Genomic DNA, 16,396 nt, shown 5'->3' on the forward strand with positions numbered 1-16,396 from the left:
ACGATCAATGTTGCTTGCCATGGAGACAGTTTTTTAAAGTAACTGATCCCTTACTATGTGCATATAATTTTTTATTAGGTAATTTTAACATTTTTACATCATTAATTTTGCATAGCAGGTTACCATTGCTAGATGTTGGTATGATGCAGCATTGGCACTTTTAATTAAGACAAATAAAAAGAGAACACACTTTTCCTGTCCCTGATCCATAACATTTTATTATATTATTAAACTTTGTATATCTACAAATATATACATGATATGTTCGTGTATATGAACACATCTACAAAAATGTAGATATATTCAGATTTTTAAAATTGAATATATTGAAGTGACACTGGTTTACAAAATTGTACAGGTTTCAGGTGCACAGTTCTACATACCTTGTCCGTACACTGTATTGTTTGTTTCACCATCCCAAGTTATGTCTTGGTCTATCACCATTTATCTCCCCATATCCACCTCACCAGCCTCACCCCCCTTCCCCCATCAATCACCACAACTATTGTCAGTATCAATATTTCTTTTTCTTCTTTTTGCTCAAATCTTCTACCTCCCCAGACCCTGCTCCGACAGCTGTCAGCCTTCTCTGTCTCTCTGAGACTGTCTTTATTTTGTATGTTAGTTCATTAGATTCCACATATGAATGAAATCATATGGTATTTGTCTTTCTCTGACTGGCTTATTTCACTAGAATAATGATCTCCAGAGGTCTATCCATATTGTGGCAAAGGGTAAGATTTCCTTTGTTATGTCTGAGTAGTATTTCATTGTGTAACTGTGCCACAGCTTTTTTATCCACTCATCTACTAATGGTCATTGGGACTGCTTCCAAATCTTGGCTCTTGTAAATAGCACTGCCATGAACATAGGGGTACATGTATTCTTTTGAATTAGTGTTTCGGCTTTCTTTGGATAAATTCCCAGAAGTGGGATCGCTGGATCAAGGGGCAGTTCCATTTTTAGTTTTGTGAGGTAATGCCATACTGCTTTCCACAGTGGAGGCACCAGTCTGCATTCCCACCAACAGTGCATGAGGGTTCCCTTTCCTCTACATCCTTGCCAGCACTTCTTGTTTGTTGGTTTATTGATGATAGTAGCCATTCTGGCAGGTGTGAGGTGATAATCTTGCTGTGGTTTTAATTTGTATTTCTCTGATGATAAGTGACTTTGAGCATCTTTTCATATGTCTATTAGCCAATCTGTATGTTCTCTATGGAGAAGTGTCTGTTCAGGTCCTTAGCCAATGTTTAAATTGGATTGTTTGTTTCTTTTTGGTGTTGAGTTTTGTAAGTCCTTTATAAATTTTGGATATTAACCCTTTATTAGATGTATTACTGGTGAGTGTTCTCTAATTCAGTGGGTTGTCTTTTCATTTTGTTGATTTTTTTTTTTTTTTTTTTTCTGTGCATAAAGACTTTTTAGTTTGAGGCAATCCCATTTGTTTAATACTATGTTTTTATGCCCTTGCCTGAGGAGATATATCAGAAGAAATATTGCTACAAGAAATGTCGAAGATTTTATTATCTATAATTTCTTTTAGGAGTCTTATGGTTTTAAGTTTTACACTTAAGAAATAAGTGGTGTATGCTTCCACTTATTTGTATCATCTTCACTTTCTTTCTTCAGTGTCTTATATTTCTGAGTACAAGTCTGTTACATCTTTGGTTAAATTTATTTCTAGGTTTTTCACTCTTTTTGAAGCAGTTGTGATTCTTTTTTAGAATAGGATTCTTTTTTAGTTTCCCTTTCTGATTGTTTATTGTTGGTACATAAATATGCAACTGATTTCTGTACATATATTTTGTGTGCTATTACTTGACTGAATTTGTTTATCAGTTCTAATACTGTTTTGGTGGACTCTTTAGGGTTCTCTATATACAGTGTTTTGTCATCTGCAAATAATAGTAATTTCACTTCTTCTTTTCCAATTTGGATGCCTTTTATTTCTTCTTCTTCTTGTATGATTGCGGGGCTAGGACTTCCAGCACTGTGTTGGATAATAGTGGTGCATCCCTGTCTTGTTCCTGATCTTAAAGGGAATGCTTGTAATTTTTGCCCATTGAGAGTGATGTTGGCTGTGAGTTTGTCATATATGGCATTTATTACACTGAGGTATGTTTCCTCTGTTCCTAGGTTTTTTGAGTGTTTTTATCATAAGTGGGTGCTGAATTTTATCAAATGCTTTTTTTCATGTATTATATAATCATGTTTTTTTTTCCTTCATTTTATTTATGTGGTGTATCACATTTTATTGATTTGTGGATATGGTACCAACCTTGCATCCCTGGAATAAGTCCTACTTGATTATGGTATATGATTTTTTAAAGATTTTATTTATTTATTTTTTAGAGAGTGAGAAAGAGAGGGAGAGAAAAATCCATGCATGTGAGAAACATTGATTGGTTGCTTGTTGCACAAGCCCCTGCCAGGGACTGAATCTGTAACCCAGGCATGTGTCCTCACCAAGAATCAGAATCTAACAGGCGACCTTTTGCTTTGTGACGAGATGATGTCCAACCAACTGAGCTACACCAGTCAGGGAGGTGTATGATCTTTTTATTGTATTGATGGATTTGGTTTGCTAATGTTTTGTTGAGGACTTTAGCATCTATGTTTATCAGGGATATTGGCGTATAATTTTCTTTCTTTTTAGTGTCTTTATGTGATCTTGGAATTAGAATAATGCTTGCCTAGTAAAATGAACTTGAGAGTGGAGTGTTCCTTCCTCTTGGATTTTGGGATGGTTTGAGAAGAGCAGGTGAAATGTTGGGTGAAAATTTAGTTGTGAAGCCATTGGGTCCAGGACATCTGTTTGTTGGGAGCTTTTTGATTACTGCTTCATTTTCACTAGTTGTTATCTATTTATTCAGATTCTCTGATTCTTCGTGATTCAGTTTGAAAGATTGTGTATTTCTAGGAATTTATCCATTTTTGTCCAGATTGAACAATTTGTTGGTATATAGTTTGTAATGTCTTATAGTTCTTTGTATCTTTCTGGAGTCAGTTTTTACTTCAGACTATTTTTTACTAGGCTGTTATTTGCAAGTACATACCTTTTTTGTTTTCAAAAATATTGAAATACAAATAAATTTCTTACAGAACTTAACAAAGATTGCCTGTCATATAGAAAGTTACTGTTATTTTGCTGTTAAATATGAAATTATAAACCTTGTAATTTATAATTTTCAGTCTAACAAATTTTTAAAAGTAGCCTATCTCAATCGCTTAAGGTTTTTGGGTGTGGTAGTTGATTTGTTGTGGTTGTGACTTTTATTGGTTCTTGATTTTTTTCCAGTTGCTTCCTATAGAAGTTGTTGAACAAGGATTGTTTGGGAATTCTGTGTTGCTGTCTATAAAACTTGGTCTATGGACCATAATAATTATAAAAATCACAAACTCTTTTTCTAGGTTTTTAGCTGCTAGCATTTTAATCTACTTTTATAGTGTTCTGTTTAAGAACTAATGAGTAATGGAATAGATTTGGGGTTTAGTTTAGAGAATTGTAAAGTGACAGTTATATAATTAGAAAAAACCATTATTAAATTGAAAATTCCCAACAATCAAAGCAGTATTGAATCAAATTATAGCATTTGGATTTAATATAGAAACTGAATTTCTTATTAACAGCAATTGCAATGAAACTGTATAACAAAGATAGTGTTATATATCACAGTGATTTCTGCAAACTGAAGTGTGTTTAGATTGATGTCCAGTTAGGTCAATGTTTAGTCGATTGTGTTTATTCAAGTTACCTAACGTGTAAGTATTGTTTCGTGGGCTCTCATGCAGTAATGCTAGGTTGCCAGATTTAAGTATATCTGTAGATACATCATGAGACAATACATTATTGTCCTATTTTTTCATGCTTTATTGCATCACAGGTTTAAGTATTTTCATGCTCATTATAAATAGATGTGAAAATACTGATTTACCATAAGTAGTTTTATTGATATTTTGTTTTAAATTGTTTGTATGAGTATTTTGAAGTAAATTACAGAGAAAAAAGTTTCTAAAAATCTCTCATGTACCACTGAAATGGATTTTTTCTTTCTTGTTTAGGTTGTAAGCCACTTCAAGTCTTTGCAAATAAATAGTCATGTATCTTTGCATATTAATAGTAGTAGATATATGAGAGAAGTTGTTTTGTGATAAGTAACAAATTACCATGAAAATTAACTCAGTAGCACAGCAGACATTTATCACCTCATGACATTTATCATTTCTCTGGGTCAGGAATTTAGGAGCAGGTAGCATAATTCATCTCTTCCTCACTGATTTGGATGCCACCACTATAAAATCTAAATTCTGTATATGTTTGGGTCTATCTCTAGACTTTCTTTTCTGTTGTTAAAATAATTACTGAGTGGTTTATTTTTAAGTTTCTCTTCATTACACTCCTTTTCAGTGTTTTTCTGGCTTTTTATCTAGTTGGGAGGGGATAAAGCCTTTTGGTATTTTCATCATACCACACCAATTATATCAATTTTTGATGTTTTGAAATTATTTTTACTTTGCTATAATTTCTCTTTTTAATAATAATTAAGCCTGCTGAATTCTTAAAACATATTTGGAAGGATACCAAATGATAACAGCATGCATCATCATGTAAAGTATATTAATATAAAAGAGAATTTCTATTTCTTCATTGCCTCCTACAAGCCTTCTGCAAGCTTTTTACATATATTAACTCATAAAACTACTTACTATTTTAAGTCAGTTTGTAGAGGGTATTTGTAGAGTGGGCAATTATTTATGGTTAAATTTCTTTCAAATTGCTTTCTTCCTTTAGCTGTGATGCAGATCCATCAGCCCTAGCAAAATACGTTCTTGCTTTGGTGAAAAAAGACAAAAGTGAAAAAGAGTTAAAGGCATTATGTATTGATCAACTAGATGTATTTCTTCAAAAAGGTAAGGTCATTGGTTTAAAGATGCTACTTTATTTTAATAGGTTATTTAAAATAAGATTATACAGATTTCTGTGAAAGCAGCCTGAGGTGTCCTTTGAAAATGGTTTGCTATTCACTTGACCTGGAAAACCTCAAAAAATCATGCAGATCAAGAGGTTCAGATCTTTGTGTTCACTTTAAGAACCCTTGTGAAAGTACCCTGGCCATCAAAGGTTTGCATAGCCAAAAAGCTACCAAATACCTGAAGGATATCACTTTATAGAAGTAATGTGCCCCATTCTGTCGTTACAATGGTGGAGTTGGTAGATGTGCCCAGATCAAACAGGGGTGCTGAATGTAGGGTCCGTAGCCCAGAAGAGTGCTAAATTTTTGCCACACATGCTTAAAAATACAGGGATTAATGCAGAACTTAAGGGTTTAGATGTAGATCTCTGGTCGTAGATGACATTCAGGTGAACAAAGCTTCCAAGATGCGGCACAGAATTTACAGAACTCATGGACAGATGAGCCCATCCATGAGCTCTCCCTGCCACGCTGAGTGATCCTTACTGAAAAAGAGCAGATTGTGCCTAAACCAGAATAGGAGGTTGCACAGAAGGAAAAAAAATCCCAGAAAAAACTGAAGAAACAAAAACTTATGGCTCAGGAGTAAGTTCACCATAAAATAAATACTAATAGGAGTAAAAAAAATTATGCACACTATTAAAGGAATTCAGTAAGAGACAGGTTCTAATTGTAATGAAGTTGAGGAGACAGTATTATTGCTGATTATATCCATAGCTTATTTATAAAGAAAGCCTTTCTTTTCCTTATTAAGTTTGTGCTCTTTCTTAAACCGTGCTGATATTTTTTCTTTAAAGATTAAGAAAATGACTCAATGCTTATTAATTTAAAGATATTGCTCCTTAGGAAACTACTTTGAATGTTGTCTAGCACAGTGCTTTTTCACTAGCCAGCATCTAGGCAATGGTAATCTTTGTGTCTGAGTATGGGGTAGAGTACATAGAAATTAGGCATGGCTGGAAGGGACTGGCTGAGAAGCTCTGGCCATTCCTGCCCGCATCACCCTGAAAATTGAGCGGATCAGCATTACCACAGGACTTGTGCCATGGCACACTGGTTAGGAAGATTTTAAGTGGAGAATACTATCTTAGCACATGTCTTAATATGTGGGTTTTTTGTTTCCTTATTTTATTTTTAGAGACACAGATATTTGTGGAAAAACTTTTTGATGCTGTGAATACAAAGAGTTACCTACCTCCTCCAGAGCAGCCATCATCAGGAAGCTTAAAGGTAGAATTTTTTCAACACCAAGAAAAAGATATAAAAAAAGAAGAGGTAAGGATTTGTGTTAAACCTTACATTTCCTTTAAAAACATGTGAAGGGTAATTAAACTGAGTTGTATTTTCCATGTCTGTGTCACAAGTGTTCAAGACCACCCCCAGGTTCAATGATTTCAGTAGGAGCACTCACAGGACTTAGTATGTGGTCATTCTCATGGTTATGATTTCTTTTTTAAAAATTCATTACTATTATTATTTTTTAATTTTTAATTTATTGCCTTTTGGAGAGAAGAGGAAGAGGAGGCAGGGGGTGTGTGGGGAGAGAGAAACATCAGTCTGTTCTTCCACCCATTTATATGTTCATTGGTTGATTCTTGTATGTGCCCTGACCAGGAATCAGACTCACAACCTTGATGTATCTGGATGATGCTCTAACCAACCCATCTACCTGGCCAGGGCCACAGTTATGATTTCCTACATTGAAAAGATACAAAGTAAAATCAGCAAAGGGAAAAAAGCGTGTGGTGCAAAGTCTGGAGGGAAACAGGCACAAGATTCTGGTGTCTCCCAGTGGAGTTGCACAGGATGTGCTTAAGGAATAATACCAATATGTATGAACCAGGGAAGCTTGTTCAAGTTCAGTGCCCAGTGTTTTTATTTAGGTCTGGCCACATAAGCGCTTTCTGCCTAATATGTTCTAGATTCCCATGAGGAAAGCAGGTGTTCACCATAAGCCCTACCATGTGCACAAACACTATAGAGATAAGTGAGCTATTATTATCGGGGAATGATGGGAATCCTGCAGGAATAAAAGTTTGCAGGTGCCAGCCAAGGATCTACCTTTCAAGCAGGCCTTTCTGCACAGTTCCGTATAGCTGTGGACTCTTATGATCTGTGTTCTGTGAAAATAATTAGATTGAGAGTAGATCTGTTTGGTTCTGTTCCATAAGCATTTTGTAGGGAACAATTTTTTTAAGATTATATTTATTTATTTTTAGAGAACAGGGAAGGGAGGGAGAAAGAAAGGGAGAGAAACATCCATGTGTAGTTGACTCGCGCATACTCCCAACTGGGGACCTGGCTCACAACCCAGGCATGTGCCCTGACTGGGAATTGAACCAGTGACCCTTTGGTTCATAGGCGGGCTCTCAATCCACTGAGCCACACCAGCCAGCTCTGTAGGGAACTATTTTTAAGGTAGTCAAAATATAATGACCTTTACCACAATTGAGATGACCTCATACTTGAGAGGTTTTGAAATTTTTCTTTTTATATAAAATTGTCCTTCTTGTTTAATAATCATATAATAATTCAGACCTCTTCAATTTTATATTTAAGGGTTGTAATTCTAGCAAAAATTATTTGCAATTAAACTGTTATATTTCTGCAGTTAGCCTAGCTTTAGTCAAACAAATCTTGGTTAAAAGTTTGGCTTTACCAGTCACTGCTTTGGACCTTGAAAACATTACGTTTTCAAGCCTTAGTTTACTCAGCTTTGAAATGGAAATATTATAGGCTCGTTGTGAGGAATAGTTAAATAATGTCTACAAAGCACCTGGTAGAGTATGTGACAAATAGGTTTCTCAGTAAATGGCGATTGTATTAGTATTGAGAGGTTGTTGCGTGGTGAAAGATATAGTTGTGATCTTTGGGTTTTTTACCCCTCATCTTTTTTCTCCCCAGATTATAATTAATATATGTTTATTATGCAATGATATATGTATTGGTATATATATCATATATAGATAATATTACATAATAATTCTGAAATATAATTTTATTCCAGTATACCTAAACATATTTATACACATGAATATGTATGTAGTTAGACACACACATAAAATACCCCCATTATTTCTCTCTGCATGGGAACTAATTATAACTGCTTATTTTGTATCAAAGAGTGTAGGGATTCTGTTAGTAAGGAAAAAAGGGATAGTATAGTGGCTATTGTGCTGGCAACTACTTACGCCATATGGATATATACAATAATTTATTTAAGTTTTGCCCACTGATGGAAGTTTGGGTTGGTTCCTGATTTTGCTATTACAAAGTATATTTTAATTCTTTGATTTTTTTCTTTTTAGAGTGTGAGAGGAAGTGGGAGAGAGAGAAACATTGATTTGTTGTTCCACTTATTTATGCATTTATTGGTTGATTCTTGTATGTACCCTGACTGGGGATTGAACCCACAACCTTGGCACATCAAGGCAACTCTCTAACCAACTGAGCTACCTGGCCAGGGCGATTTCTTTAAAAATCTTTAGTAAATCATGGTCTCTTGGTTTGAGAAACAGTAAGAAGTTTTCTGCCAAAACCAGTTAGTGGCAAAGCCGTAGTTTTACATCTACTTATATAATAATATGTCAGGATAGTTTTTTTTAACCAATTGTTACGAATATTTATCACTGGTCTTTCAGAACTGTCAAAATGTCAGCTGGCAATCTGGATTAAAAATGCTGTGGGTATAGTGAAAGTTTCCAGTTCAGCACGCACTGTGGAATATGATAATCTGTCAATATAGAAGTGCCTACGGAGGGTTTTATTTGTGGCCAGTATTTTTGGGTGGGGGAGGGTTGATGTGGGTGACAAAAAAACAAAAGTATTTATAAGAAAAAAAGGCAAACTCTTAAAATAAGGCTTTTCTGCAGTGTCAGAGTTTGATCTGTTGATAGGATTTCCATTTAATTTATCATCCAATGTAGGACACTTTTGATAGCAAGAGGCTCTTACCTAAAGGGGTGCTGAAACAGCTGGCATAAACTGGAACATCTTTATATTATCTATGTAGATTACCTACATCAGAATATCTTAGGGTTCTTATTAAAAATGCAAATCTTGAGCCCTATGACATTTCCAGAAGCCACATCTTCAATATTTTCTGACTTTATCCTCCAAGTCCTTTTCTTTTCTAGTAACACCTATTAATGTCATATGGAAAGAGTGTTCTGGGCAGTACAGCATGGAAAATTCTGGCCTTGACAAAGTAGCACTGAACAAGAGAATGTTTTCCAGGGCTGCTTTCTATAAATTATATAATATGAATGGAGGCTTTATGGAGGAAAGAGAAATATAATAGCTGCCACACTAACTTGAGAAACTGAAGAACTGTTTTATCTTATATATTGTTTATTCAAATATTCTCCTTTTTTATGACTTGGTTAGTACTAATGCATTTTCCTATAGTCCTTAATTTGTTCAGTGCCAAACCAAATCCATGAAAGCAAAACATATGTATGTTGGACTTTTGCAAGAAGGAATAAAGTTGGGTTTTCACTAATAATGTTAAAATGGGGACTCTTGCTTAAAATGTTTTTTACTACTAAATGTTACCTAAGATAAGCATTTATGAGTTCCTTTAGATTCACTTTAACTTTCAGCATGCGTGTCTTTAGTAGTTAAACTAAATGATAGTACTTAGAAGAGAATTATTTGTTTGGACGCATTTATTTTGCTATTGTATTTTCATATCCGTTAAGTCATTGAAATAGTAAAATGGTAAGGAATAACTGTTGCTAAAGTTCTACTCATTTTTTTGTATATCAGATCATAAAGGAGGAAGAGCGAGAGAAGAAGTTTTCCAGAAGGCTAAATCATAGTCCTCCTCAGTCAAGCTCCCGATACAGAGAAAATAGGTGACTAATTCATTGAACCATGTTTGGTGATTAGACATTGGTTATATTTTATACATATGTTTAGACTTGATTATCTTTTATGCAGGGTCAAGTAATGTCTATTCTTTTATTAGTCTGAGAAAGTGTAACTCAGTCTTTTTCTACCAAGAATATCTAGTTAACATTTGAAGGTCCTGGAAGTGATTAGGACAGCTTGGCATTTATTAGTTATTGTTGTTATTTTTATTGCATGAAATCTCAATGAGACTTTTTTTTTCTGAAGTTTCCCTTTAATATAAATACATTATTTTTCATTAGGGCTTCAAAGGCGTTTAGGATACAGTACATGTGATACATGCTTATGAGAGCAGACATATGTACAAGTATGCGTTTATAAGACTGTACTACATGTATATATGCCTTTGTTCGTAAGACTGTGAGTTTTTCTTTTAAAGGAGTTTTAGAGTATTTAAGCAGATCACATTTATTTTTCAGTTGTCTGAGTTTTCCATGTTTGTATTCTGATGACGTGATAAAGAATCGTGATGTTACAAGAATTAAATTACTTCTGCATTTAATTAGAGTTTTTCCTGTGTCATCTTAAAAATTATTTACACAGAAGTGATCGTATCTTTTTTTAGAAGTCGTGATGAGAGGAAAAAAGACGATCGTTCTCGCAAAAGAGATTATGATCGAAACCCTCCTCGAAGAGATTCATACAGAGACCGGTACAATAGAAGACGAGGGCGAAGTCGCAGTTACAGCAGGAGTCGGAGTCGAAGTTGGAGTAAAGAGCGGCTTCGTGACAGAGACAGGGATAGAAGCAGGACTAGAAGCAGAAGCAGAACACGAAGCAGGGGTACATCATATATGTGTATATTTGGGTTGGAATTCTTTTATTGGGAAAATACTTCTTATTTTAGGGTGTTAAAAGTTGTTTTAATTTTGTCATTGTCATTTTTTTCTATTTTGATTTGGTCTAAATGAATGCTTTTTCAGAATTTCTTTTTCATGCAAATTAAAAGTACAATGAATTACCACTGTGTATCCATCAGCATGACCAATAAAAAAACTGACTTTATCCAGTATTATTGAGGATAGAGATAAACTGGAACTCTTTGGAAAACACTGATAGTATATTAAAAATAAATGTAAAACTTACACCTACCAAATGATCCAGCCATTCCACTCCTAGGTATTTACCTAAGAAAAGTGAAAGTGTGTTTCCACACAAAGACTTGTACACAAATGACCATGGCAGCTTCATTGGTAATAGGCAAAAATTAGAAACAACCTAAATGTCCATCAATAAGTGAATGGATAAACAAACTATAGTATATATATACCATGAATAAAAAGGGGAGAATTATTGATACAACAAAATGGATGAATCTCAGAATAATTATGCTGAGTGAAAGAAGTAAACAGAAAGGAATACGTATGTACAGAATTTTAGAAAATGGAAACTAAGATGACAGAACACAAATCAGTGACTGCCTGGGCTGGATTATGTAGAGGCACAATGATACATTTGGGCATGAGTGTATGTATATTGTATGTACATTATTTTGTTTGTGGTGTTTTTTTTCACAGGTGTATACATATATCAGAATTCATTAAATTGTATACTTTAAATATTTTCAGTTAATTACATATCAGTTATACTTCAAATATATGAAAACAGTTAAAAGTTTTCATTTCAGATGTGTGTATTTGCAAGACCATGTCATTTCCAACATGTATAACTTTCCTTGCAGTATTTATTATTGAGTGGAAGATACTAAAGCCATAAAACAACAAGTACTTCTGAGTAAAACACCTTTACTCAAGCTTAGATTTTAGCCACCCTTGTAACCTTTATTGTATAGCCATCTTTAGTTTAGGAGATAATTTTATAGCCTTTGTATAATTGTATAAGCCCTGTACTTGCTATTATTCTTCTTTTAGATTCCGCCGCCCTGCCCCACCCCCAATGATCTACATGTACTAGGCCTCTCTGCACATTGCTTCACTTAACGAATCTCCTTAATCCCTTTCTTCAGGACCATATGCAGCCCAGTTCATTTCTTTGTTCATGTTTAATATGAACAGGAGTTCATATTTTGTTCCTCTGCTTATTGAGTCACGTTAAATAGTGTTCATTGTAAAAAAGCATACTGGTATCTTTAGATGGATGACAGTTAAATGTTCATAGTGTAAAAAATTAGTTTTATTACATATTTTTTGTGGGCTGAAGTTATGCATATAAGATTGCAGTGAAGAAAATTTTAAAATCATTTTTTCTGTAAAGAGAACTTAAAGGAAAAAAACTCATTAAATAATACAGCAACTTTATGTATGGTTTTGTAGTTTAGGTCATATTGAGCAGAGATAGCTTATCTTGGAACATGGTGTATTCATTGTTAGCTTTTAAAAGGAAAGGAAGGTTGTATAAATTTGGACATTTATCAAAACATGTTACTTCTTAGATCTGGAGCATGTGTTTTTTAAATATAGTATTATAGGTCTTTTATATTTTGTTGCAGAAAGGGATCTGGTAAAACCTAAATATGACCTGGACAGAACAGATCCACTGGAAAACAATTACACTCCTGTTTCTTCGGTACCTAACATTTCATCTGGTCATTACCCTGTACCTACTTTGAGCAGCACTATAACGGTAATTGCTCCTACCCACCATGGTAATAACACTACCGAAAGTTGGTCTGAATTTCACGAAGACCAGGTGGACCACAACTCGTATGTCAGACCACCGATGCCAAAGAAACGGTGTAGAGACTATGATGGTAAGTCTTTGACCTGTTTCATGAAGTAGTGAATGAATATTTCCAGCTGACTAAATTCTGTAAGTTAAGGTGCCCGTAGTTATTCAAAGACTTAACCTATTGGAAATGGTGGGAAACTAATCGTAAGCACCCATGAATTCTTCAGTATAATTGAAAACTTTGTTAGTCACCACTCATCACTGAATATCAGTTTAAAGATATTATTTATTTGCATGTAAGTCTTAATATATTTTTGGAATTTACCAAACAAAAGTAATGTCTGTAGAGTTACTTATGAAGGAATCTGCTACTGAAACATTTTAGACAAAACTCACTTTAAAAATAAATGGTTACTGGTATGTAAGTAGAACCTAGAAATGTGGTCTTGCCTACTTAAGAATTTTATAAATGAAGACTTAAGGTTTTACTGTAAAAATTTTATAAATTTTATGAAAGCTATAGTTGCAGTATTCTTAAAGTTTTAAGTGAGATTTAAATATGGGAAATGTTTGTAATGAAAAACTATACAAGGCCTGTCCAGAAAGTATCCAGCCATGTAACATGAAAAACAGACTTTTATTGAAGAACGTACAATATACAAGAAACATCGTACATAGAACGCTGATGCCCTTTCAAAGTAGGCACCTTGGGACCTCACACAGTTCTCCCAGTCACCATCAGCTGTCCCATTGTATTTTCCTGAACTTCAGTGACAGTCTGAAATTTCTTCCCTTTCAATGGTGATTTTAGTTTAGGGAAAAGCCAGAAGTTGCAGGGCGCCAAATCTGGTCTGTAGGAGAGCTGAGTCACCTGGATGATTTGATATTTCACCAAAACTGCATGCAGAGATGTGATGCATGAACAGGCCCATAGTTGTGATGAGGCTGCAGTTGCTCCATAGCTGCAGCCTTCTGAATCATCCAAATAATTTCTGTGGAGGAATGTTCAAGCTTAATTCAAAATTTGACACAGATTCATTGCTCTACTCGCTCAGCATTTTCAATGTGATGGCTACACTGTACACATGCTCGCTCACTCAGTGGCGTTTATTGCCCCTGCTGGCTAGTACAGTGAAGTTGTTCACACGTGCATTTTAAGTACACTCTCCTTGACTGCTCAGTTATATCATGCCATGCAAACTGTCTCATATTAACAGTGGCTGGACTTTTTCTGGACAAGTCTTGTATATATAAGCATTATGCCATCTTGCTAGCTAGGTATACTCACTTGAATTTGTTGATATAGTTTTTAGTGTATGTGTTAGCTATGTTATCATTTGATAAGTATTTGTAAATTACTGGAATTAGCCATTAGTTCTTGTGACATGATTAATTACACTTGTCCAGCATTTTAAAATATTCTTATTTTTAAAATATCTTACTTTTGTTAACTTAGAGAAAAATTTATATGTCCAGCACTTTTCATATTTCTATATTTTCTCACAGAAAAGGGTTTCTGTATGAGAGGAGACATGTGCCCTTTTGATCATGGAAGTGACCCAGTAGTTGTAGAAGATGTGAACCTTCCTGGCATGCTGCCGTTCCCAGCACAGCCTCCTGTTGTTGAAGGACCACCTCCTCCTGGACTACCCCCGCCTCCACCAATTCTTACTCCCCCACCTGTGAATTTGAGACCCCCAGTGCCACCACCAGGCCCATTACCACCCAGTTTACCACCGGTCACAGGTAAGTAAATGTGTTTGCCTGTACTTACATGTCCATTCATAGCCTTTTTTAAAAGTTAATAATTTGATGCCTGCTTTTATTAAAAGTATCTAAAGTAACTTTATAGATGTTGGAAATCAAGAACAAGATATTCCCATTTGGAATATACCCCAATTTTGCTTGGTTATGCCAAACCTATGGACTACTATGGTTCAGAGTGACTCAGAATTATGCCCAACCCTGATAAATACCAGCTGCCTGTAGTCCCTTATAGCTCAAGAGAAACCTATTTTAGAAAACATTAAAAGGGTATTTACCCTAGAAAACTAATAAGTTGTAAGAACTTGGTGTTTGTAGATATTATAATTTGATGAATGAGAATGTCATGTTTGGATATATAAATAACTTATTTTATTTGTTTGCTTTCAGATGATATTTCTTATTCTTTGGTTTTGACAGGACCACCACCTCCACTTCCTCCTTTGCAGCCATCTGGCATGGATGCTCCCCCAAACTCTGCAACCAGTTCTGTTCCTGCTGTAGTAACAACCGGCATTCATCACCAGCCTCCTCCTGCTCCACCCTCTCTTTTTACTGCAGGTGCAGTTTTGGCTCTCTCTTGTGTTCGTGCTGTCATAGAGTTTTAGATCATAGTTTATTTGAGGAATTTTTAAATGTTTAGAGAGTGAATTGCTGTAGTAGACCTGTTTTTCTCACTAAAATGACAGAATAAAAATATAAACATGGTGAATCTACATTAAATGTAAATCCTCAGGACTTTTTTAAGAAAACTAAGTTATATTTTTAAACAACATTTTTATTTTTATAAAATTTACATTTTCTTTTTAAAACATGAAATATGTTAGCATTATATAAGTAATATATAGTTTACTTATTCTATTATCAATATATAGAAAAATTATGAAGTTTTATAATTGTTTTTTAATTACAGTTTTTGTATTACCAGATACATATGACACAGACGGCTATAACCCTGAGGCCCCAAGCATAACAAACACTTCCAGACCCATGTACCGACACAGAGTGCACGCACAAAGGCCCAACTTGATAGGACTGACATCAGGAGATATGGATTTGCCGCCCAGAGGTACTGTGATTCCTCTTTTAAAGTAGTTTTCATATCAAGAGTGACAAAACATTTATAAAGACCAAAAGGTCCTGCATTTTTAGGGGTTGAGTAAAAGATGTTTGTGTTTGTTTCTTGAGTCCTTTGGTCTCCCATGAGAGAAAAGGTAATGTATTTCTTAGGGAAAGGGAATTTTACAAAGGAACATAATTTCTGAGGTAGATTTTATTGAGTATTTTCTGTCATTTGCAGTCTTACTAGGTTCATTCAAACTCTTGACAGTGATGTAATTTTTTTTTTAAAGATTATAATTACTTAGTTTTAGAGAGTGGGGAGGGAAGGGAGAAAGAGAGGGAGAGAAACATCAGTTGGTTGCCTCTTGTACACGCCCCTACTGCAACCCAGGCGTGTGCCCTGACCAGAAATCGAAGTGGCATCCTTTTGTTTTGCACCAACTGAGCCACACTTGTCGGGTCCTAAATGATCAATTTTTAAAGGTCATAAGGTCATATTTGTGATGAGATTGATGGCAAAGGGAACAGTGACATGGATTTTACCATACAGCCCCAATAGAAGTGGCCCGCAAAATCACATTTTAATTTCAAATGTGAGAATTACTAATTCTTTTTTAGTTGGATTGAAGTGAATTGGAAGTAAGTTAAAAATCCCTTTATTATTACTATATTTGAATGTGCATTTATTTCTATTTTTTTCTAAAATATAGAATATGGGAAAAAGCCAGAACCTTGTTTTCAAAATATGAATTTAAGGAAGTAGCTGTGATAAACAGAAAATATTAATCTGTGTTTTCTTTTATTTTCTTTTCAAACAGAAAAGCCTCCTAATAAAAGCACTATGAGGATAGTAGTGGATTCAGAGTCAAGGAAAAGAACCATTGGTTCTGGGGAGCCTGGAGTAACTACAAAGAAGACTTGGTTTGATAAGTAAGCTGGAAGGGGAAACTGAGGCCTTTTATTATGCAGTAATTTGTAGAGTAGTTGGAGAATTATTATGACAGTATAGTGTTCTTTTTCAAAATAAAATGTATATAATTTTACTCTATAGGCAATTT

At 34.7% G+C, this 16,396-nt stretch overlaps 1 protein-coding gene across 19 annotated transcripts in view; it reads left to right on the top strand.

Annotated features, from left to right (window-relative positions):
* RBM26 (RNA binding motif protein 26) overlaps positions 1–16,396 on the top strand; it is a 78,196-nt gene that overhangs the window by 19,233 nt on the left and 42,567 nt on the right. For 12 of the 19 annotated variants that reach the window (XM_036011237.1, XM_036011240.1, XM_036011239.1 and 9 more), the window contains exons 2-10: positions 4,793–4,911; positions 6,112–6,248; positions 9,741–9,829; positions 10,450–10,667; positions 12,334–12,594; positions 14,019–14,258; positions 14,667–14,837; positions 15,190–15,345; positions 16,157–16,268. In XM_036011237.1, the coding sequence (XP_035867130.1) occupies positions 4,793–4,911; positions 6,112–6,248; positions 9,741–9,829; positions 10,450–10,667; positions 12,334–12,594; positions 14,019–14,258; positions 14,667–14,837; positions 15,190–15,345; positions 16,157–16,268 (1,503 nt within the window). The remainder of the gene's footprint in view (positions 1–4,792; positions 4,912–6,111; positions 6,249–9,740; positions 9,830–10,449; positions 10,668–12,333; positions 12,595–14,018; positions 14,259–14,666; positions 14,838–15,189; positions 15,346–16,156; positions 16,269–16,396) is intronic. The other 7 variants (XM_028526969.2, XM_028526970.2, XM_028526971.2 and 4 more) reach the window with 3 other exon arrangements.

This window comes from Phyllostomus discolor, chromosome 11, assembly GCF_004126475.2.
Source record: "Phyllostomus discolor isolate MPI-MPIP mPhyDis1 chromosome 11, mPhyDis1.pri.v3, whole genome shotgun sequence".
NCBI lineage: Eukaryota > Metazoa > Chordata > Mammalia > Chiroptera > Phyllostomidae > Phyllostomus > Phyllostomus discolor.